Here is a 22,752-nt window from a genome sequence, read left to right as displayed (position 1 = left end):
TGGACCATAGATGTGAAAATCTCCCATTGCATGAACCAAACGATCCTCACACAACTTCCATCCCTACATTTGATCAAGTGATGGAGCGTGAGGATGATAACCTCAAGTACACTTACTCATAACCCACAAGAGGCGACAACATCGGTTTCGGCAAATATAGAGTATGCCATCTCAGGGCTCCTCTACCCACCATATGCCTTTTATTGCAACAGTAGGCAAAAGACAAAAGACACGCCACGACGAAACATCAAGCAACAGTCGTTATGTTAACAAAAAGGCAATGAAATAGTTAAGCAGCAATAATTAGAGAACAAGTCACGTAAATAGCACAAAGTCGTAAAAACGTTCTTCTCTCCCGGGCGCAGAAAGTGTGCTTTATCACATGATAGCTATAACGGAATAAATTGAAACCCAGCTAAATACCTGTAAATTCATTTCATGTGGCAATATCAGTGGTTCAAAACAATTGAAGAAAATTGATTGCAAAATACCCATTTCATTACGCGCCGCACTGCAAAGAACCAAGTCACTTCGCGCCCATAACGCGGCGACACTGCGTCATTCACTTGCCAGGATCTACACTCGAAGCTCATTTAAAAAAGAACAATCATCCACAGATGTTCAACACGCCGCCGATAGGTGACGCATCAAAAATAAAATCGCTCGCACATTCTTCCTTATTGACGCTACTGCATCACGTATCCGCCGTCTGCATAGATTTAGCACCATCCGTATAATTTAGTCAAGATTTCATGTGTACTCAAAATCCATGCCAGACACATCTTGCTCCGGTGTCGGCGAGTCAGATGAATCCTGGTCAGGAAGTAGCGGACTCTCATTGATATTAGCATCGATTGACTCTACCGACGTAGTTGTGACTGGAAGGGATACTTCAGGCGGAGGAGCTACGACACCATATTGGTTTTTCAGCACATCGAACCATCTGAAATGTGAGACTTTGCAATAAGAAATCAAGTGCTGGATCTGATTAGGACAGGTCTTCGGTTCAAGGAAAAATCAAAATGTATGGCATTGGGTACCTTCGAGACACAACTCATTTAGAGTCACCGTAAATTTTGACTCGAGCAAAGTCAGATGAAATTTTTCGAATTCGATTAAATTTCAATGATTTGATTTTAATGCGGATATGCACGATTGCATGACGGCTCAAACCTTTTTGACCTTGCGCACAAGTAAAATTGAAAACCGATTTTGCGTACCGATCATCCTTCAACAATCCACATTAACACAAAATGTAATCGCGACAAATGTATGCAATTCAAAAGCAAATATTTCAAACTTTATTTAATGCTGTCTTTTGCATAGACATGTCATACATAGTTGTATTGAAGTTTCTGCAAAGCGGTGTCCTGTTAAATCCACAGATTCAATTTTTTGATTTCTTTTGAAGGAAATGTGACTTTACTGTTTGCTAGCCTCTAACATATTGCGATATATCCTTAAATTTAACGAATTTTCGCTTAGCTTTTACATACAACTGGTCTCAAATGGGTTGTAGGCTACTAGGAAACAGACAGAGAGACAGAAGTTTATTTTAAGGTGTAAGAAAGTAATGCTGTGAAATGGTGGCTAGCGATACGACCTTCAGGTCTTCAAGTCAGCTGGTCACCTCAGTTTCATTCAACAGTCGCAACACCACATGTAGCTATTCAAACATAGTGTCATGTCACTTCTAAACTACCAAAATGATAAGAGTCACAAATTATATTAAGTATGTAAATTGGTGAGAAGTCTAATATGCGGTGGTATCAGCAAGCTTGCACACAGGCACAATATAAACATTGCTACGTATTTGCCGAGAGTGACCTGTCAGTGCGTTTACTAATCTGTGTATTAGTAATGAATGTACCTCTTCTCAAAAAACGCTCGGATTTTGTGGCCAGCTCTGCCTATGTTCGATTCGTCTTCATTAAACTTCTGGCAATTGTCAAATACCAATCTCACTTCGGATACGAATTCTTCTTTGCTTTTATACCTTAATAGACAAGTGAAGAGATGTGGTCAAAGCATTGCTACTCAGTTAAGTATTGCCATAAATTTCTACTCAACTGCAAGTAGCCAGGACATGGCAAGTTGAAGTAGAAAAAATCGTCCTCACCTGCCCCTTTTCAAACGCGATTCGATTGTGTGAAAGTCGATAGGCCTCTTGATGATCTTCCGGTAGCCTGGTACGAGTTTGCAGTCGACAGGGAACAGGAAGCAGGTGGAGTCCTCGTGGGACTGTAGCTCTCGTAAAACCTCTCTGAAAGGCAAAAGTGTTTACGTGCGGTGACGATAACACAAACCAAGCTTGTATCGGAGATACCTGCAGATTTTCACGTCGCCATCCGATTTCCTGCGCGGCTTGCTCGGTTTTTTAGCGGCGGGCTCGCCCTGGAGGAAGGAATCATCATGTCCGGTAAGTTTTGTTTGCAAGTTTTAGAAATGAAATGTGAAAGAATATTACAATTAAATGAGATTCTATGTTGTTATTCGTCACACAAAGAACATAAAACTAGGAGATCAGGAGATGAGGCAGTTGCCATCCGTAACAGCATTTGGTGCAAACCATAGCTCATTACACATACACATATAATGAACACACACACACACACATCCATCAACCATCTAGCATGTTTTGAAAACAAAGCAATAACACATTAAGGAAATGATGCAGTAGATATGTTTAATTGTTGATACATATTAGGTTTGTGCAAAAATAACTTTTTTCTTCTAATTTTACTGGCTATTTGATAAAATCGAAAGGTTGGCTAAAAATCACTGCACACCAAATTTGGCTCAAATCAAATTTTACTGGTAACCACATGAAATTGTTAGGATGTCTACAAATATGATGCGTACCCAATTTGACTCAATTTCACTCGGTAGAAGCGTAGTTATAGATGTTCAAACTTTGCATTGTAAATAATAGCATTTCCGGTGGGTAGTTCTATAATAAATAATTAAAGAATTTGTCACTGTAAATACTATTTTTATCAAATCCAAAATTTAGTGTTCCAATAGCTTTGCTTCTAGTGAGTGGAATTGAGCCAAATTAGTTAGAAATCCTGATTTTGAACAACTTAACAATTTCATGGGGTTGAAAGTGAAATTTGAAATAAAATTAAGTTTCTATAATAAATTTAATATTTTCGAATTCCTGCTACAAGTTTGAATTGAGCCAAATTTGGTGTACAGCGTTTTTTTTAGCCAACCTACCAATTTTAACGAATAGCCAGTAAAATTTGAACATAAAAGTTATTTTTCAACAACCCTTAATAAATATATATGTAAAGTAACGTCACATGTGTTACTGCACTAACTTGTTATAGTAATTATGAATTGATTAGGCGCCAGAGTATGTTGCTAGTTGCGTTAGATGTGTGGTTGCAACTTGCTAACTTGTGTTCCTTCTATGTATAGGTTTGTCTCCCGGCCAACTTTGTTTGCTGTTATTTTGGACAATCTTTCGTTTACTTAGTTTACTTCAGTATTTCATAAACATAGTTTCATTTCGGAAGATTGGTCGTGGAATTTCAGCTCAATTTAAAAAGTGGCGTTAATAACTATCCCCAAGCTATGAGCCGTTACAGCAAATTATAAGTTCTGCATCCATACATGTATATATAAAATGAATAAATTTTAAAAATACAAAATAATACATGGCAGGCGGGATGAATTATCTCTGTCGAGATCGATTTTCTTCAATTAATTTAAAATAAATCGAAAATATTAAAAAGAACAAATATAGTACCTGGCCGTCACGAGCGATTTTCTTCTTCTTCTTTTTCTTTTTCACTTCCGAACTTGGCTTGTACTCGTCGGACGCGTTGTCACAGTCGCGCCGGACAGACCGCGGAGAGTCCGTGTCGTTCGTGTTTCTGAAATCAGAATCGTGGCGATCCCCGTCAGTAGTGTTCGCGGATTCATCCGCAGCCCCGTCGAAGGATCCGTCAAACGTGTCGTCGCAGTTCGCAAAGCCGTTGGCGCGACTCTCCTCCGGGCCTTGCGATTTCGATATCACGTCGGCCGTGTCGATGGGCATTCGTTTCACTTTTTTGGCTTTCGCAGGCGATGACGCCGGCGGCGGAGTCTTCTTTTTCCGTTTCTTTGTCGCCGGGCCGTCTGGTTTTGCCGCGCTTTTCGACGCGGGTTTCTTTTCGCTTTTACGCTTCTTGCTCTTGTTTCCGCTGCTCGGCGAGTCTTCGATTGATTCGGATTGCTGCGATACCGGTGTCAGAGCCTAGGCGGAAGCGTACACCGATTAATCGACAGACAACAGAAGTTTATTTCTAAAATGCTAGAAAATAGTGGCCAGCGATACGACCATTATGTCAACAAGTCCGCTGGTTACCTTATACATGGCCCTATAATGGTCAACTTAGAATTCTAGGATTCTAATCGGATGTACGTAAATACTTTCTAAGTTGCAAGATATGCATACGCCACGTACGCAAAACGACTAATGACACTTCCAATAGGTAGAATCTTCGAAAACACATTTGGTTACTGCGATTCGGCCGCTTTTTCAAAGTGTTCAGGAGAATTTCACTTGTGAAAAGGACACAAATTTATGACCAAACTATGTAAAATATTTACCATAATTGCCATTTTTGAAACTTGGACGTTTCAGTATAAATCAAACTCATTCTAGGTTCAAGAAATATCGTTGTTATCTCAGGCAGCTTCGCGCCCCCTTTCGGATGCCAGTTTGAGAACCAGTGTTCTAAAGCCATCTAACTTCACTCACGTGAGCGGATCTGTTCCAAGCTATGCAGGAATCGAGCATGCGCACGCAAAGGGACAGCTGAGAAGCGCTCGTCGACGACACCACGGCGGTCCGCCAAGTACGCAGTCCGGCAGCAACATCTAGAGCACTGCATCACGAAGCACAATAAGCAAGTGCTAACGGAAATAATTAAATCCGGTTCCAGCAAAATTTCTTATTAGTACCGAGAAGTTTTCTCCCATCAACACCACTAATGAGTGCTTCCCATATGTAGGTTTGCATGCATAGAATTGGTAGCAGGTGATATCCGTGAAATTTTTGTCCAGACATACAAATATCCAACAGTTGTCCTTAACCCAGACCATTCGGTTAATTCATCAGAAAAATAATTTTCTACTACATTACACATTTAAGAATACTGGTGCACAATACGAGTGTTAATAGAACAAAACCGTGATTCTCACACAAAACAAAAAATTATGATGAGTATTTGCTACAAATCAGAGTAGAGTGCCTTCTGTCGTATGAATCGGGTGCCTGCCTTACCAAAGGATTTTTCTGAAGACTCGATAAGAACCACTTACATAGACATATAAACCACACAAATTTTGTCATGTTGCCAGGGAATTTTCATTTCCGATGGTCAAGGGAACACTTGTCGGTGTGGATAAGCAAGTACACTAGAACCTCAAAAAATACGCAGCTTACCCTGACTCTGACAACGAAGGCAGACTGCTGAATTCTGAAGCGCCACCCTTACGCACGAGGGGCCATTTCAGATAGCGTCGGCATACGGCACGCTCGAGAGAACCCAGCAGGTTAACAGCTGTTCCCAATGCGCTTTTTGGGTCGTGTAGAATCGGGTTCGCGATGTCGAATTTGATTTCAGCTCCCGTACTGTCTCTCAACGGACCGATAGGCACGTGCTCCAAATCTTTTCTCGATATGCTCGGCTTTGCGTCCTCGGTTTTCCATTGCTGAAAACGCAGCAACAAACAAATGAAAAAAGCGAAGAGGGAATCCTCATATTCCAACCGCGCAAATCAGTAGCAGGCATTATAAAATTGCAATCAAGTGAAACACAGATAAGCAAGGTTCAGATGGCAGGTTCCATATAACAGAGTCACCTGAGCCACACGGACCAGTGGCATTCTCCTGCAGAAGATCAAAAATTTTGAGTGCAAAAGTACAAGATATAAAATAAAATATACAGCATTACAGAAAATAATTAGAAATTGAATGAATAAAATAAGGTCTACGGTTATTTGGTAATTGCAAATACAATTTAGAGGTGTATTTAAAACATTGCTTTGTCGAACTCACAAGAAAGTAAATTACGACGTTCACACATTAAGTTTTCCCATATTTTGGCACCAATATACTAATCGTAAGCTATTTCGATTTGAACGGCCCAACAGTTGTGCAAATGTTGGAAGTCTCATATATTCCATCGATCCCAGATTTTCCATGCAACCCACTCCGATTTGTTGAGCGCCGGGTGCCACGCGTCAGACAAATCCACCTCAAAAACCCTGATATCATCTAGTTCAGTGGGGCATTTTTCTGCATATTGCATATCTTCTAGTAATCAGCTTCCCAACTAGGCATTGAGTAGGTTTGGGCAAGATGCTGACATTTTCAAATAGGAAATTGGGCTGCGACCATAAAATGATTGCGAGCCACTGTACTAAATTACAATCTTTAACACTCGATATTATATTATACGACGTTTTCATACACTTTCATGCTCTTTGCTCATACAGCAAACGTATGTACTAACCGGTGTTAGTATGGCCATGTTTATGCAGCGGGTAGCCAATTCTTCAACCTGTCTCAACGTATCCATCTCGACTTGAAAAGCTAACGCCTCTGAGTTCAACAACCGCGAGGGTATGTCGTCCGACCGCTTTTCCTTATGGTTTTGAACGCGGGTGGACTTCTTGGTCTTCGAATTTTCAGTAGTGTCCTCGCTGTTGCCGTCAGTGTCAGCTGCGGGGTCCTTCGTGAGAACAGCGAACCGGTGTTCTGCAAATGTAACAATTCTCAAAGCGATTGTTTGAACATCAAATTGACAGATGATCGTAAATCGTAACGTTCGCGGGGGAGACAGGGTAGCAGAAATTAGGGCCCCAAGATGAGAAAATGAAATATCGAAATATGCAGCTACAAGATCCTTCACATCAACTAAAATTCAGACAACGAGAGTGCTTCACATATAAAGAGCTTGTCAAAATATTCATCCAAGGTACTTATGTACGAGTACAAGTCATTTCAAAACTTCAATTCAATAAATAGAAGTGATTTGATAGAAGTGAAAAATTTGGATTTGAATAAAATAGTATTTACGGTGAGCACAACTATAATAAATAAACAAAGAATCGGTCACCGTAAATACTATTTTATTCAAATCCAAATTTTTCGACGACAATATCCTGGCTTCCACTGGTTGGAATTGAACCAAATTTGGTGAGGATCGTTTCTATAGACAGCCTAACACTTTCATGGGGTGAACAGAAAATTTTCAAATTTTTTATCATTTATTTTTATATAATAAATAGAAATTTTCTTCTCCTGTAGCAAAGCGGTTACTGGCTGGAATTGAATCAAATTTTGTGTGTAGGCTTAAATTAGGCAACCTAACAATTTTATCAAGTAGCCAGTACGATTTGAGAAAAAAAAGTCATTTTTGAAGAGCCCTAATACACACGTTCTGCGCATATGCATATCATGAGTGCATGATGTCCATATGCCGCTGGACAAGGTAGGTGCAGATACAGCCTTTAACGGCTTTCTAAGTCATGCACCACCCCTCCATGCTAACCCATTAATGATTGAGCGCCAAGCAGGGAAGTCATGGATACCAGTGTTACTAATCAGGTATTTGGTCTGACCCAGGCGGGGATCGAACCCACGACCTACCGATCAAGAAGGCGGACGCTTCACCATTACGTTATCTTGTCGCTATCTTGTTGGGGCGAGTCAAAATCGCAAATCGCATCTTTGCGATTAATAGAGATGAAAATGTGCAATTTTAGAAGCCATATCACTGTCAGGAGAGGCCACACGTCACTCAATCACATGAATCAATGCGGACATTGCCACACTACTATATGCTATAAAAGCAAGCACTCTGGATTCCAAAGCCAAGGACGAAGTTTAAAGACCTCTTGAGGTGAAACTAGACAAAACCAACTCGAGTAACGGTATCGTTACGCCATGAACAAAAGCGGAGCATACCGGGTTTCAGAGCATCCGACATCGAACTGGCACAGAATTCAAAGTTTTTCGTGATGTTCTTGTGCAGTTGTTTCTCGCGAATGCCGCGCATGTGAAGCTTTTCGCTGAGATTGCGCAGTTCCGACTCGCTCTCGATTCTCCACCAGCCGCGCTTATGTTCTGCAAGATATTTTTAAATTTTGTTTTCGTCACGTTATCTGACGACTGTGTTGTTTTGTTTCTATGTTTTTTTTCATGTTGGGCCAAGTATATCTTCTATGATGGAACAAATTTCCGTTCAGGCTGTAACTGATATGATTATCTCCCGATACCTTTGCTAGAGCCTAGTTCTGCATTAGTATATACTTTACGTATGTATTTATATATATTTTTTGTGGAGCCGATAAAACAGTACTTTCTCTCTCCCTATCGATACTACAATTGCGTCTCACATGAATCCACAATTTTTCCGATTCAATGTAATGTCTTAATCTAACCTAGATCATTACCTCGTGGTATCGCATCTGGCTCTTCCTTCACGTCGGGAGGTCTGATCGGGAATTTGATTCCGTCCAACGGCGGAAGCTGGCCGAAATTCGCCGAAGAAATGATGAAGTTTGCCAGGATGCTCGGAGACGGGCAAGAGTACACAATCTGATTGTATTGCTCTTGCTCCGTCTTGACATTGGTTTTTTCGCCGTTCGTACACGGAATCGGCACGAAAAACTTGTTTTCGACGGCTTTCACGTCGGAGCTTGCTTGCAGTGCGTCTCTTTTTGTCGGAAACGGTTTAACGTCGTTGGTCTTTTCGCTGGCGTCGGCCGACATGCTTTTGGTCAAGTCCATCGGAGTGTCATCAGATTTCGCCAAATTTTCATCATCGGCGACGGCATCTTCGCTTTTCTGATCGGATTCCGTCTCGGGTTTGACGCTAAAAAGCGACGCAGAGGAACAATTCAGAGCGCTATCGAAATAAAAAAATTAAAACGCAATCATCGTACTCATCCGAAACTTCCTCTTTGACGCGATGTTCGTCTTGAGGCGACGTCGGAATGTCCAAGTGCGATAGCGCCTGGAAAGAAATCAATTTTCGGTAGATTTTGACCGAATTTCAAGGAAAAGCGCGAGTATTTTCATTAAAAGTACAAATCAGCAGACACGGTCAAAGTAATCAGCATTAATACAAGTGTACAATTAGAAGTAATGCTATAAATTTCTACTCGCATCCAACTAGCAATTTCAAATGCATGTCAAAACTACTCAAGAGGGCTCGCGTACTTCTAGCGGTTCATCGGATGTGGTTACATTCAAAATTGCGAGCTGAATATTCGTTACTAACGCATAACGAATAATGACACCGCAGTTAGGCCTATAACTTTAAAGATACATCCAGTTACTGCAATACATGGATTCCTACTAGGGTTGAAAAAAACTGTTCCAGCAGAAATGGAAGCAGTCTGAAAACACAACCACTTGAGCAGTACAAGTAGTGAACCTACTTATGTAATCTTTAACAGTAGTAGTACTTCGATACTGACCACCTCCGCATACAGGCAGGGCACGACAATCAAGCAGATTGATGCTAAAACATCATATACATACAATATACTATCTCACCTCCAATTGCTGCGAGCTCAACGCCGCCGGGTCGACTCCCATCTGTACCAACGCGTTTATCGTGTGCTTTCCTATCGGCATTGTACCATTGCCGCCTGCGGTGAGTAGATTGATAGTAAGCAATGTACATTAAAAAGATAAAATGCATTTCACAGATACCGTCATCGTGAGGTTGAGTTTTCGAATCACCGGGCTTCTCCGCTTTTGCTATTGAATTGGCGGTGTTTTCAGTTTCTGAACGCATTAAGATAACATGACGGTGGAATAACTATTGGAAAGTAGAGGAAACGTATGCTATCGGGTTAAGGAATTATTGATTCAAAAGCACAGGTAATCAAAGTACAGAAATGTGTGTAATCAAGTAGAAGTAGAAGTAGAAGCAACGCCATAAATTTCTAATCAATTATAAGTAAAAGTAGGATATTTCCAAGTAAAGAAGTAATTATTCCACGCCTAGTTTTTGTGCCTTTATTTAGGTCTTGTTCAGTGTTGTCGCGGTCGCTTAGTATCATACTGCTTATTTGTTGATTGATTTCAGGGATGTCTAGAACTAGAACAGTGACTCCCAACTTTTTCTGGTCAGGGACCCCTTTAGAACAAAGTAATAATTCTGCGTCTGCGGACTAACAATAATGTAACGGGGACTTATAATCCGGCCTTCCGCTTATAAGAAGCAACTCACTCGGATATAGAAGGTGCGAGGTGGACGCGACCGCTTTCGCCGCGACAGCCTTGGCCGCCTCGACCACGTCGTCGTTCGGATCTGGCGATTTCGAACTGGGCTGGCTCGTCAGATACCACTTCTTTGATTTAGTATCGGCAGCGCAGTCGTTTTCTGAAGGAAATCACAAGATGGTATCGACCGGTAACGATCACAAATTGAGGAATTCAGGATTGAAAACAGACAGTGACGCGGAAAATTTTTATGGAAACAAGATACAATGTGCATTTTCGATTGCTAAAACTGACATACGGCTACGTTTGAATTCAACAACTTAGCCTTGTTGTGCATTTGGAACAAGTCCCAGTTATCGAGACAAAATCTCCTAAACTAAACATCTCGTACGTGCCCAGCCCCGGCCTGCGATCACGCTTCCCAGTAAAAAAAGTTACAAATAAAAAATATGAATGTATAATATAAATAAAAAAAAACTCACTGGGATACAGAAGATGCGAGGTAGAAGCTACCGCTTTTGCCGCAACCGCTTTAGCCGCCGCGACCACCCCGTCTGACAGGTCTGGAGATTTCGAACCTGCATGACCTGACCCGACCGTCTGATTCACAGTAGCAGACTTCTCCGACCCGCCAGGCGTCAAACCTTTGGTCTCACAGTTTGCTTTCATGGCGTTTAACGCCGACACCGCCTCCAACGCGGCCCGGCTCGGGCTGTCGTCATTTTCCGGCATGCCGTTGACGCTGTTCAGTAACCTGTCCTCGGCGGGTGGCACGTGGCCCGGGGCTTTACTCTCGTGGTTCACCGGTTCGCGAGACAGCATCATTAAAACTTTGGCGATGTCTTTGGACGACGCAGTGGGATCGTCAAGTGATTTGCTTTCGCTTGTGAGTTCGTCAGCTTCTGTAGGTTCCATTCGGGAATCGCAGTCGCTATTTTGTTTTTCTGTCGGAATGATTTCGGAATCTTCATTGTTTTCATCATCCCCCTTTGGAGATCCTTCTTCCTCCTCATTCTCCTCCTCTTCGGAATCTTCGTTTTCGTCCGGGCTTTCGTCGTCGTCTTCGTACGATATCCCGCTCTCCAAACCTTCCACGTAGACCTGTCAATTTTCAGGGTAACATGTTGAAAAAATCCAATTTTTCCTCGTGTCGTTAGTGGTTTTGCGTTGGTACCAAGACACACCCTGCAATTCCGAAAGTGGTCACCTCAGATAACTGCTAAACGTATGTGCCCCTCGACCAAATCTTCTTTCTGATACAGCTTAATAGATTGTTAACGGACAAAAGCTTCTTGCTCTTTACATTTCGCTAGCTTAGGGATAGGGTTACCATACATCCTTCTTTAGGAGGATTTGCCCTCCCTTTTTTCAGGTTTTTGGCAATTCGTCCTACTTTACAGCTTCAGGAGCTAAGATGATGGATATATTCGAGTGAAAATGGGTATAAATGACGCTGGACAGGAAATTCGTGGTTCGTTCGTAAATGACGATGTTTTTTTTAGTCAACCAACCACAATTTCGTTGTAAACCTACCATTTATTCCAGATTTTACTCCAGTATTGTATGTCTGAAAATTTTTAAAAAGTTACCGCCTTTCCCGAACCCAAAATACGGTAACCCTACTTAGGGATGTCTCGTGCTTGAAATCGTCATAAGAACGTGTTAACTGCCAAATAAATTTTTGAATTTTACGTCTATTTGTAGAGTAGTTAGTTATTTTGCAGTGGCCACAAAGGTGGATCTCGTAATTTATAAAGTATCTGACGCCTAATCTGCTTTCCTTTTCTATCTCCACAAGTCTTAGAAATTGCCACTTGCCGTCTGCTTCTACTTTGAATACCACTGACGTGCTCTAGGACCTATCCGCAAAGTCGATAACTCGCAATAATTCGCTCACCCCGCCGAGATGCGGCAAAACCCAGTATCTTCTTTTGTATCTGTCCTGCCCGAGATCGAGAGCGCGTAGCGGTTTCGCGTTGCACACCAGCTGCGTATTGTAAGAATTGTGTTGCTGCGATAGTAAAGTTTCGGCGTTAAACGGACGAAAAGCGACGCGCGTCATAACTCAGACATACCTGCGTGAGTTCCTCCATTTTTTTCTGGAATGTGGATTCCGCGTTGTCTTCCCCTCCTTCGGCCTGCGATAATGGACACAATCGACTTTTCAGCTGTGCTTTCTCCATGTTTGATTCAGTACCGAGTACATTCAAGTATTTAGTAAGATTTTAATTTGCCCTAACGACGGAGCACTAATGACGGAGTCTGTACAGTCGATGGTCGAATCCCCGCAAATTACTCGGCTATGGTATAACCATACTTCCACAGTGCATTTGCGGGTGAACATAAAAACCCGGCCAACTAATATGTAATCGTCAGAATACCTCTCCAAGGTGAGCCACCTCAACGCTTTCACGAGAAAATGATAGTAGTCACTGAAAGCCCATCACAACATAAGTATTCTTACATCACAAGGAAACCTACCCCGTCTTCCGCCGTGTTCGCAGATTTCACCGACGTTGTCGAAGCACCGTCATCCTCGGGAGGTGCGCTTTCTGAACCAGGATTTTTCTCGTACGCAACACGAAGCCTATGTATAAACGTTTTGTAAACAGTGACCGACTAAAGCACAGGTAGATTCACTCACTGTCTCATTTGACCTTCGACGATCCATTTGTCTCGCTTCAACGTGGCGATGGTGTCAAGATTCTTCTCAATCTCCATACAGATGGGTCTGCTGCAGACAAGCTCGTTGACTAGGAACGCCAGGGACGTCGTCTTCTCGTCGGCCGACAGTGATAGAAAGGACAGTGTTTCCAGTTTCATGGCAATCTGAAAATATGGTTTATCAGTATCTATGTATCGGTGTTCTTGCTTCACAGCATATGCGTATTGTGTATAGATCGATTTGAGTATTAGAAGTCTTAGAGAATTACAACCACAGACTACCTGGGTTATTACAATTAAAAATGATTTCAATTCAATATTTATAATATCTATTATACATGTATATAATTAAATCACATCACATCACAAATACCAAAATTTTCAAATATCAAATTGTCTGTACATCACAATTTTCATCAAATTACCTCAGTCTTGTAACCGCTCCTGGCCCATATGAAAAGCCGAAGTATTTCAGAATAATTATCCTCGCTGACATCAATGTCGGTCACCTTCACCCCGGTCAGACAGTGTAACTGTAACCGAAAATGGAGCGATTACACACGCCCGGACACGACTTGGCGAAAAGAATAAAGATACCGACCCAAGGTCCGGGTGCCGGCACGCCGGGATCGCACAGGCACTGATGCAGAAGCGCGATGGTGAGCTTGACGAGGTCGTCAGTGTGTTCCGGGTCGTTGAGCAGGCCGAGTTGAAGCTGTTCGAAGGTAGGTAAGGCACCGTCGTCTGAAAGCGAAGTTTGTCAGCACAATTCGCGGAAATGAGCGGGTTTAAAAGTTCAAGCCCGTAATTTGGTGACATGTCTAAAATCAAGTCAAAATGCGGCAACGGCAAGTTGAAAATGGTTATAAAGTTCAAATCCAGCTTCAAAATAATCATAATTCATATCTGATTAAAAAATGGCCAAAATCATTGAATCGTTTTAATTTTCAAATACAAATCCATGCGTCTCTCACATATTTTGTGAATGGGTAGATACATGTATCGGGAATTTTCATTTGCCCCGGAAACCTCACACCACACTATCCGACAATCTCAAACCACAAATCTTACTCACCGATTCGCAAGCATTCCTTGAAAGTCTCCACAAACTCCAACACCATCAGAACGTCGGCACACATGTTTCCACTCAACTGGTGCGGGCATCTGTTATCGTACGTGCCTGCGGAATCGTTAACAAATCAAGTTCGCGCACGAAGGCAAACACAATTCGAAGGACGCAAACCTTGGAGTCTTGTCAATTCGGGCAGGTCCGGCGCGCCAATAGCGGCCATGTCTTCTACCGGCATTTTCAGCTCCCGAGCGATCTGCATGGCGATTCGTTTCTGCTCCTGAACGTCGTATAAAGAGCAATGTCAACAACACGTCCATCTTCATGGTGGCCGAGCAGAAATTTTAGAAGAGGTGAAACGGTAGGGCATCAGCAAAAAGGTACAGGTACAGATCATAGCAGTTCACTTTCTGGCGGAAACGCCGGAAAGTTGCGTTTGCCGAAGTGCGCCTCATGAGCCGGAAGCGCTAGTTTCTTAATCAGTTGGAGTTTCACTCAAAAATATAATGAAGCTTATGACGTCACAGTGGAATCAGAGTGGCATATTACATTTTACCGTCTTCGGAAAATCAAGTTTTTGAAAGTGTAAATTAAAATCTAGAAACACTTGCTTTCTCAAGACGTAAAAATGAACATAGATAATTTGATTCCACTGCGATGTTATGCGATACACTTCTCAAACTCAAAGTTACAGTTATAGGTATAGTTTCTTATTCGGCTGATGTTTCATATAATTTTCAAATTAAGTGCACTTCTCAAAATTCAAAGTTCTAGTTGAAAAATGTCATGTTTTGAGCCAGGATTTTTCTCGTACGCAACACGAAGCCTATGTATAAACTTTTTGTAGACAGTGACATTGACTTCATCACTTGTTCTAGTTCTGATGACTTCGTCACTAGTTCTAGTTCTGATATCTGGTCCCCACTCAAGTAAGCAGTACAAGCAGGCAAAACGTACTTCAGTACTCCAAAATAGTGAAAGCACTTGTTACTCGTCGATGTTACTGACCATCCCTGAGCGGCAGGCGCTAATTATGGCGATGAAATCGCGTCATCAACAAAGCACAAATCTAAAAGCAACGCACCATCTTTTTCTCCCTCTGAATCATCTTCTCGATTCTGATCTCCTCCCGTCTTCTCTCTCGCTCCTCGGCTCGTTTCTGCGACTCCAAAGCTCTCATCAGCAGCATGTGCTGCCTCCGTTGCTCCTCGGCGATACGTTGCCTTTCCAGCTCCTGAAACAGGCCCAGACCAGGTCAGAGATGAAGCCGCGAAACACGGTAATGTACTGGCTCACCTCGTAGGCCAGACGTTCGCGAATTTCTCTCTCAATGCGCTGCTGCTCGAATCTCCTGATTTCCTGTTCCTTCAGGAGACGCATCTGTTCTTTTTGCTTTTCTCTTTCTAGAATGGGAAAAAGGCCGTGCTGCGTATTGTCATGGATGTGGACAGCGGCGATGACGTTCTGCTTCCGATATTTTCAGAGTACTCAATTAGGTTTTGTTGACTTGTACTTCTTACAAAAGTTGCTATGATTTTAGATTATTTTTAATTTCTATTTTTAGGCCCAGATAGGGCTAGAACACTTCCTTTTTCACTTGGAAATCATAAATTCTACTTGAGTTGAGGTATACCATGTTACTAGGATTAAGTACTAACGATGAATACTTAAACCCCTGGTTGTAACCAAGTCACAAGTCAATTTTGCTTGTATAGTTTTGACTCGAGTCAAGTCAAGTTATTTTCAATTCACCAACTAGTCAAGTACGAGTCCAAATCGGAAATCGACGGGCCGAGTACGAGTCATAATGCTTATCTCGAGTCCGAGTCCTAAAGTTCACTGTTTATTTTTGAGCTCGACTCGGGTTCAATCGACTCCTGTGAAACTCTCGGGTGATATCGAAGGCCTAGCATTCATATTACTCGCTTTTCAAACTTTATTGGGTCGTTGGAATATCGCAAAGGACGTTTACTCAAACCCCATTTTGGTCAATCACAAAACAAGGACACGACAAACGGCATAAAAGTGGAATTGGAAGTCGCAAACCAAAGAATTCATCACCCTTACCTTGCTCTTTCTCCTTACGATCGGAACCGTCGGTGTATGGACTCGCCACCGCCGCTCTGTCTAGCTCCAAATCCTCCTCTGTGACCTCGACCCACTGCGAGAACAACGAAACAAAAATGAAAGAGCCGGTCCAGCCTTGGTTGAAACCGCCATAGGTGGTCAGCAACCAAGTATACTTCTACTTTTTCTGAGTACCCGAGTAGGTTTTCCCACTTGTAAAGATTTTGGAAAAATTCTGCTTCACTTTACAGCAGCGTTCTCAAACTTTATTAGACACGCCCCCCTTAGGGAAAAATTTCACGCCCCCTTATCGTCATATCACAGACTGCAACCAGAACGTCAGCAATACCAACGGATAGTTTGATGGCATGGAAGGTTATGACTGTTGATGAAAGAATTTTTTAAATATGAAATTGGACTGTACACAGAGCAACATCTACGAATTGGAGGTAAATCGCCCGGATCGCGAAAAAAAAATTCCTCCTCTTCTCTACGCCTCCCAGCTTGATAACCACTGGTTTACAGTATTTAGGCAAAATTACGTCCAGAATATTTACTTGTAAATCGCGATACGACTGTTGATATACCAAGTTCTCTTGAAATCTTTACTAGTTGCAGACAATTACCCCTGACAAGCGCAATCATTATTCCGAAAATTATTCGGGCTTACACATTTCAACATTCTATTTCTACTCGAGTACTGCTTTGACCACCTTTCAAAACCGAGCACGACTCACGATACCGTCGTGGAATAAAAGCCAAAGCTTTACCTCTCTTGATCCGTCCTTGCAATCTTTTCTTTCAAGCAAAGTGCCTAACCGGAGTCTAGTGCTGAACGAGAAGTTACTTCGAGTCAACTGCGTGATGTTGTTCTCGTCCAGATACTGCAAAAAAACAGCGAGTGAAACACACGCATGACACGTACAAAACATCGAGTCTCACTTTCACAACGTCCGCGTACATTCGTAGTTTTCGGCCGTCTGGCGCGGTGTAGACCACCTCACCTCGCAACTGGCCCCCGAACGGTTTAAATCGGATTTCGCGTTTCCACCCGTGATTTATAGGCGCCAGCACTTCGTCGTCGATGGGAATGCGGGGCCTCGTACTTCGGCCGAGGGAGACAGCGACATCTGTAAACGGGACATCACCGCAACAGTTGAGAATATGTCGTCACCGGAGACATTGAGAAATGTTCTCAATGTGCGGAATCAATTAATATTCCCCATGAACATATATAGTGTTTCACGTCATCATCAATTAGGTTCTCGACAGAACTCGCCGCGAATCAAAGTAGCTAATGTCTATTTTAGAAATATTGAGATCCATTTTTCAAATCGTGACCAAATCAAGTTTGTGTAAAATTTCATATTTTTCAGCCACATCTTGGTCATCGTTATGTTTGTAACCACGACCAACATATGGTTGAAAGATAATGAAAACTAGAAAAAACTCAATTCTCTCAAAATGTGTAAAATGGACATTGAGCTACTCCGATTCCACGGCAACTTCCATAAGTTTTACCATGTTCAAAGGGAACACTGACTGGTGATGGTCACGGTAAAACATCTCGATGTGTAAACTAGACCTGAAAGGCCAACACCGAAACTGGGAAACCTTCGAGAAGGAACTCGATGACGGAATTGAACTCACGTTTTTCGGCAGTGTTTACTTCTGGCTTGTCGCCGTCGCTTGATACGGCGTCTGTTTGTGCAGAGTGTTTGGGAATGTCTGACGTTCCGTCAGCGGACGACTTTTTGTTGAAATCTGGAGAAGCAAGGAAGATGAGAAATAAGAAGAGACCTGAGACACGGAGTCATATTTTCGAATCAAAGTTATTAATTAGATTACTCTGGAAAGCATTCTGAACTCGATTGAGACTGAGAAGTTAACCAACACCTACATTTATGTACCATATACGCTTCCATTTAACATGGAACAATGAGCAATTGAGCATTCCCAGCTACATACCTAAATCTTCTGCATATCATCATTGCAGTTTTGAAACGGCATAGTATTAATTTTGACAAGTCTAACGCGTTCTAGCCTAAATGCATTTGCTCATGTCCTCACACGACTCAAACTGAAAATATTCAGCGACTCAAAAACAAATACGTGAGATAACTTGACAAGATCGACTTTAATTGTGACAAATTTTTAAGCGACTCGAGTAAAAAATTAATTGACTCGATCTCAACAGCGAGACAGACCACCATGTTTACTCACTATTTTCACTAGCGTTGGAAGAGACGGTGTGGTCGTTCTTGCCTTGTGTCTTGGCTTTGTTCTGCGACAAACAAAAAAACGTCAAAAGCGTCACAACAAAACAATCATCGACACCCGCCAACCTGATGAATGACAGAGATCTGATTGGTGGACCGGTCTGCTGCCATCTCCCTCTCGATACCCGCTTTTATCTGCTCGTTAAATTTCCGCCTCTCGCGGTCCAGTGCATCCGACAGAGTCTTGTTCAAGTCCTCCAAGTTATCACGTCGACCAGACCGGACTAGACTTGCCGCTGACGGACCTAGCCCCGCCAGAACCATCGACGGGTCTACATTAGTCGGGAAGCTCAACAGTGCAGCGATCTCACGCTGGGACAAATTCGGGTTCGACGCCAGGGTGGACAGTAACTTGAGGGTGTCGGACATGTTTTCCTGGTCCCGTGATTTCGGCGGGGCAGTATGCTTGATAGATGCGTTCGGGGATTTGCCTTGGCCGTGATCACGGTCATTTGATTTCCGCGGCGGGCTGTGGCGGGACTGTTCCTTAGAGACGGGAGTAGCGGCAGGGCTGAGACGGGATTGGTCCTTAGACACGGACGTAGGGGCGGGACTGTGCTGGGCCGGTCGATGGTATCTTGGAGATGCATTGTCACGGTGACGGTCTCTTTTTGAAGAGTGGGCCATTTCGTGACCGTCCTGATATTTGTGAGAATGACTTCCCTTGGTAGATGCTGATAACTGTTCTTTCAAATACTCATCGTACTGCAGTTGCTGACTGTACAGCATGGCTAACATTGCCTGGTCGGGCGACAGTCCAGCTGCCAATGTGGGGGACAGTCCCGGAATGGAAATAGGCGCTTGCATTTTCGACGCGTTTCTGGGAGGTGTTGATGATTCGCGCGATTTACTGATACCAGGCGAGTTGAAATGCTTATGACTGCTGTGAGAACTGGTGTTGGGTGAATCGTTTTGTGATGAAGTCCCAGGCTTTTGGTCGCGACTCTCTTTATTAGATCGACTGTGTCCTGGCATGGAGCCTGTGTTACCTGCCATTTGGCTCATTGCTAACACTGTGTCCAATGCGCCAGGCTGCGCTAACAAAGCCGACACAGCCGGTGACATGCCTTGCATTCCGCCGGACTGTATTAATTGCGCCATCATCGCGTTGAGTTGATCCTGCGCCCTTTGTGTTTCTTCGGCCTAAACGACATGGTGAGTCATATGGATATCAGCACCGATCCTGTGCACTTTTCAAATGTCACAAAAAGTGTCGTTGCAGTTACACAATTTATCAAGTTTTCCACATAGGCCTATATATAATTCATAATATAGATTTGAAGAGCTTCTTGGAGGTACAGAACTTCAATATACAATTGAATAGCATATTGATATTGAAACTAGTTGCTGACGATTACCCCTGACGAGTGTCAGCCGAAAATATTCGGGTTCATTTCCATATGAATATACTATTCAACATTATAGATTCACGCGAGCCATACAATGTAATGATGATTATAATAAGTAAAAAATGTAATAAATGTATAATTTTCAGAATAGATTTACACGAATCTGTGAGTCGGAGTTGGAGTTATGTGAAGAAAATATTACGAGTCGGAGCACCACTTAGAACGGAGCTAGTTGATCATGGTATCGATTTCATTGGTTTGAGACACTTTGATTCATATCGGAGTTTGCAGCTAGGGCCAGATGTCATTTACGACGAGTATCGCGAGAGTCAGATTAGAGCGATATTTCAGTACCAAAACCACTTACGTCTTTTCTTGACGGACCGTTTGCTTTCCCTTGCATCGACGCAAAGGACTCTAGAGCCGCGTTAATCTGCTGCTGCTGTTGCTGCTGCTGAATTTGCAACTGTTGCATCATAATCTGCTGCTCGAACTGTCGCAAAAGTTCCATCTGAAGGGACAACCAGGAATAAGATGCTCTTCAATTAGACGGATCCCAATATCTTACCTGAAACGACTGTTCGTTTGCCTTGTTCGCGTTGTTGTTCATCTACAAAAGGTTTAGGGTGAAGTGTGTCGGGAATTAAAAAACGCGACTGATAGGCGAGCGTACCCATGATGGCAGTGACGATTTGGAATCGTGATGCTTCGAGTTCGAAGGTCGATGAGGTGAGTTTAAACTGTGTCGGCTCTCGGGCCTTTCTTTTGACGAGTGAGATTCGTGCGAGTGATTTCTCTCGTGCTGAATTCGACCGACGACGGGGCTTCTGGAATCTGATCGAGGCGATGTGGCTGCAACAAAGACGCACAAGTTTAACAGGGTTTGACAATTCGGGTGCTATATCCTACACGGTTCCTTCAATTGCAAGGAAATAATTATGGTCGAAAAATATCATATTGTCTTTAACGTGGTGTAGACATGGTACGCATATTTGAATTTTTCACATCATTCATGCTCTTATGACATCGCTACAAATGGTACTCGAATACTCAACTCGAGGCCTAATGATGAGTACACGATTTTGTCCGGCAAAAATTGCTGTGTGTGTCAAAACAGCACCAACCAGGGATAGGTTCCAACGAGTCCCTGTCAAATCTCAAGGACCATAACATTAGTCCATTCCTGGTTGCTGTGCGATGCAAAGTGACGCAAAAACAAATCATACTTTCGTGAATTCTCTTGAATTCCTCCTTGCTCTTCGACGATCCACCCATCAATGCTTTGTGTTGATTCGATAATTCAGTTGGAGGCATGTAGCCGGGCATCATGCCTGGAAGGTAGCCCGCTCCTAGCCCTGCAGCAAGAGCTTGATTTTGCATCATAGACAACCAATCTGCTCCACCTACATAAAACAGAGATAAATATTACATACATAAACCGATAAACGTCATACGCAAGCATAATTACAGAGCACTTCTGGTTCGATATGCAATTATTTTTAGGGATTTTTTTTTCATACACGCTTGTTTCCGTGTTCAAAACTATTTCTCAACTCGTTATATTCTGTGTGCTGTGCAATACAAATACTTTACGCATATGTTCATAGTAAGAGAATGTTTGTCATGGTTATATTTTCGCAGAGGTGATCAGTAATGAAGCACTTCTACTTTTCAAAGTAGTAGTCTGCCTACTTGCACTATATAATCGAGTGGTCATGGAGTTTACACTACTTCTACTTTACAGATTTTTATGCAAACCTAATCCTAGAAGGAAATTACTACTTCTAGTTTATGGCATTACTTCTACTTCTACTGGAGTACGGAGTACCAACAATTACTTTGAATACTTCTGTATTATCATAGCACCAAATGCAGTATTACATGCAATGGCATGTTGTTGATGCCGTCATCTTCCATTAGCATATGTAATCATGTGCTGTTACGGATTTGCCTGGTCTTTAGATGCCCTGTTGTCAATGGAAAAGGACGGTAGGCCTATATTTACACAGATGGAACTGATATTGGTCATCTTTGCAGCAAAATGTATACGGGATACATATGATCACGACATTAATTCTGCTTTACTATGTTGGTGACCATTTCCAATTACAAAATCCACGCAACTTACCAGGGGTGCCCTGGCTGTTCCGTCCACCACCACCACCGAACGCTTGCTGAAGTGCGGCTGGGTTCATCATAGAATACTGTGCACTAATCAATGGGTTGAGTAATTGCGCTGGGTCAAAGCATCCGGGCATGCCGTATCCCAACATGCTAGGATCGAGTGCCCCAAGCTGCTGCAACATGGCGAGTTGTTGTTGCTGCTGTTGCGCGGCACTGAGCCTGCCAGATTTATTTGGCTGTTTCTTATCCATATCTTCAGGGGTAACATCTCAGGGTACCGCTACCATAAATATATACACATGTCTGTCGCTTGATTTACATACGTACTGTGAGAAAGATGACAAAAATGTTTAATTTCCTTGAAAGGGGCAGAAAAACGTATCACTCTGATATGCTTTCCTAGGTAAGGTACTAGCACTAGGTTTTATTATAATCAATAAAAATATCAATACAAATCAAACATCGACTCTTATATTTATAGATGCAATGATATACATGTAACGATTTGTAAAACAGCAATCCACGATATTGACATATTCTCCAGGGTGAAATCATATCAATCAATTGTACGGCTGATGATTGGTTGACAGCTGTATTTCGAATATCACTGATACGATTATATCATTATATCATACAATATCAAATGCAGTACAGCAAGAGATAAGCATCAGAATATTTCCATTCCCGATAGATATTTATGTTGGGTGTGTATGGATACTCGATACCATTTCTTGACACCACGTCAAACAACAGATTTTATCGGTTATTATCAAAAATGATAAGATTACGGGAATCACGGCAAGACATGATTGCAGTTGGAGACCGTCAATGTAGATTGCAGAGTATTTGTCACCGCGAGATGGAGATCAAGAGTCGCGTAAGCATCAATAACGAGAGTGCCGGTGTCGGTTCTCACAACGAGCAACTACATTCATTCCACTCGCATAAAACAAACGCCGTCTG

General features: G+C 42.5%; 1 protein-coding gene across 2 annotated transcripts; it reads right to left on the bottom strand.

Annotated features, from left to right (window-relative positions):
* Positions 1 to 141: 141 nt before the first annotated feature.
* LOC145433438 (bromodomain adjacent to zinc finger domain protein 2B-like) lies at positions 142 to 22,225 on the bottom strand. Of its 2 annotated transcripts, none has more exons than XM_080310540.1 (36): positions 21,794 to 22,225; positions 20,892 to 21,068; positions 20,339 to 20,517; positions 20,234 to 20,275; positions 20,033 to 20,176; positions 18,383 to 19,459; positions 18,261 to 18,321; positions 17,688 to 17,801; positions 16,980 to 17,167; positions 16,808 to 16,921; positions 16,038 to 16,131; positions 15,267 to 15,373; positions 15,055 to 15,204; positions 14,145 to 14,250; positions 13,977 to 14,081; positions 13,503 to 13,645; positions 13,327 to 13,434; positions 12,882 to 13,066; positions 12,719 to 12,824; positions 12,313 to 12,414; positions 12,135 to 12,248; positions 10,720 to 11,338; positions 10,245 to 10,397; positions 9,722 to 9,796; positions 9,563 to 9,657; positions 8,947 to 9,017; positions 8,455 to 8,876; positions 7,967 to 8,125; positions 6,510 to 6,754; positions 5,438 to 5,706; positions 4,751 to 4,877; positions 3,755 to 4,243; positions 2,327 to 2,394; positions 2,120 to 2,263; positions 1,871 to 1,996; positions 142 to 943 (listed from the first exon to the last, which is right to left on the bottom strand). In XM_080310540.1, exons 1-36 carry the CDS (start codon positions 22,038 to 22,040, stop codon positions 751 to 753), a joined length of 6,918 nt encoding a protein of 2,305 aa, XP_080166666.1. In that variant the 5' UTR covers positions 22,041 to 22,225; the 3' UTR covers positions 142 to 750. The 2 variants fall into 2 exon arrangements, with proteins under 2 accessions (XP_080166666.1, XP_080166667.1); XM_080310541.1 differs by having other exon boundaries at positions 12,313 to 12,375; positions 21,794 to 22,224.
* Between the last annotated feature and the right edge of the window lie 527 nt (positions 22,226 to 22,752).

Source organism: Botryllus schlosseri, chromosome 2, assembly GCF_051294905.1.
Source record: "Botryllus schlosseri isolate E-star chromosome 2, Bs_hap1, whole genome shotgun sequence".
NCBI lineage: Eukaryota > Metazoa > Chordata > Ascidiacea > Stolidobranchia > Styelidae > Botryllus > Botryllus schlosseri.
The sequence above is the reverse complement of the archived record's forward strand: the minus strand, read 5'-3'. Positions and strand labels throughout refer to the sequence as shown.

Coding starts and splice junctions, on each gene's coding strand:
- LOC145433438 (XM_080310540.1), bottom strand. CDS start 22,040: ATGGATAAGAAACAGCCAAATAAATCTGGCAGGCTCAGTGCCGCGCAA. Junction 18,322..18,382: donor AGATCTCTGTCATTCATCAG/GTTGGCGGGTGT, acceptor TGTTTGTCGCAG/AACAAAGCCAAGACACAAGG. Junction 5,707..6,509: donor ACATGGCCATACTAACACCG/GTTAGTACATAC, acceptor CTGCGTTTTCAG/CAATGGAAAACCGAGGACGC.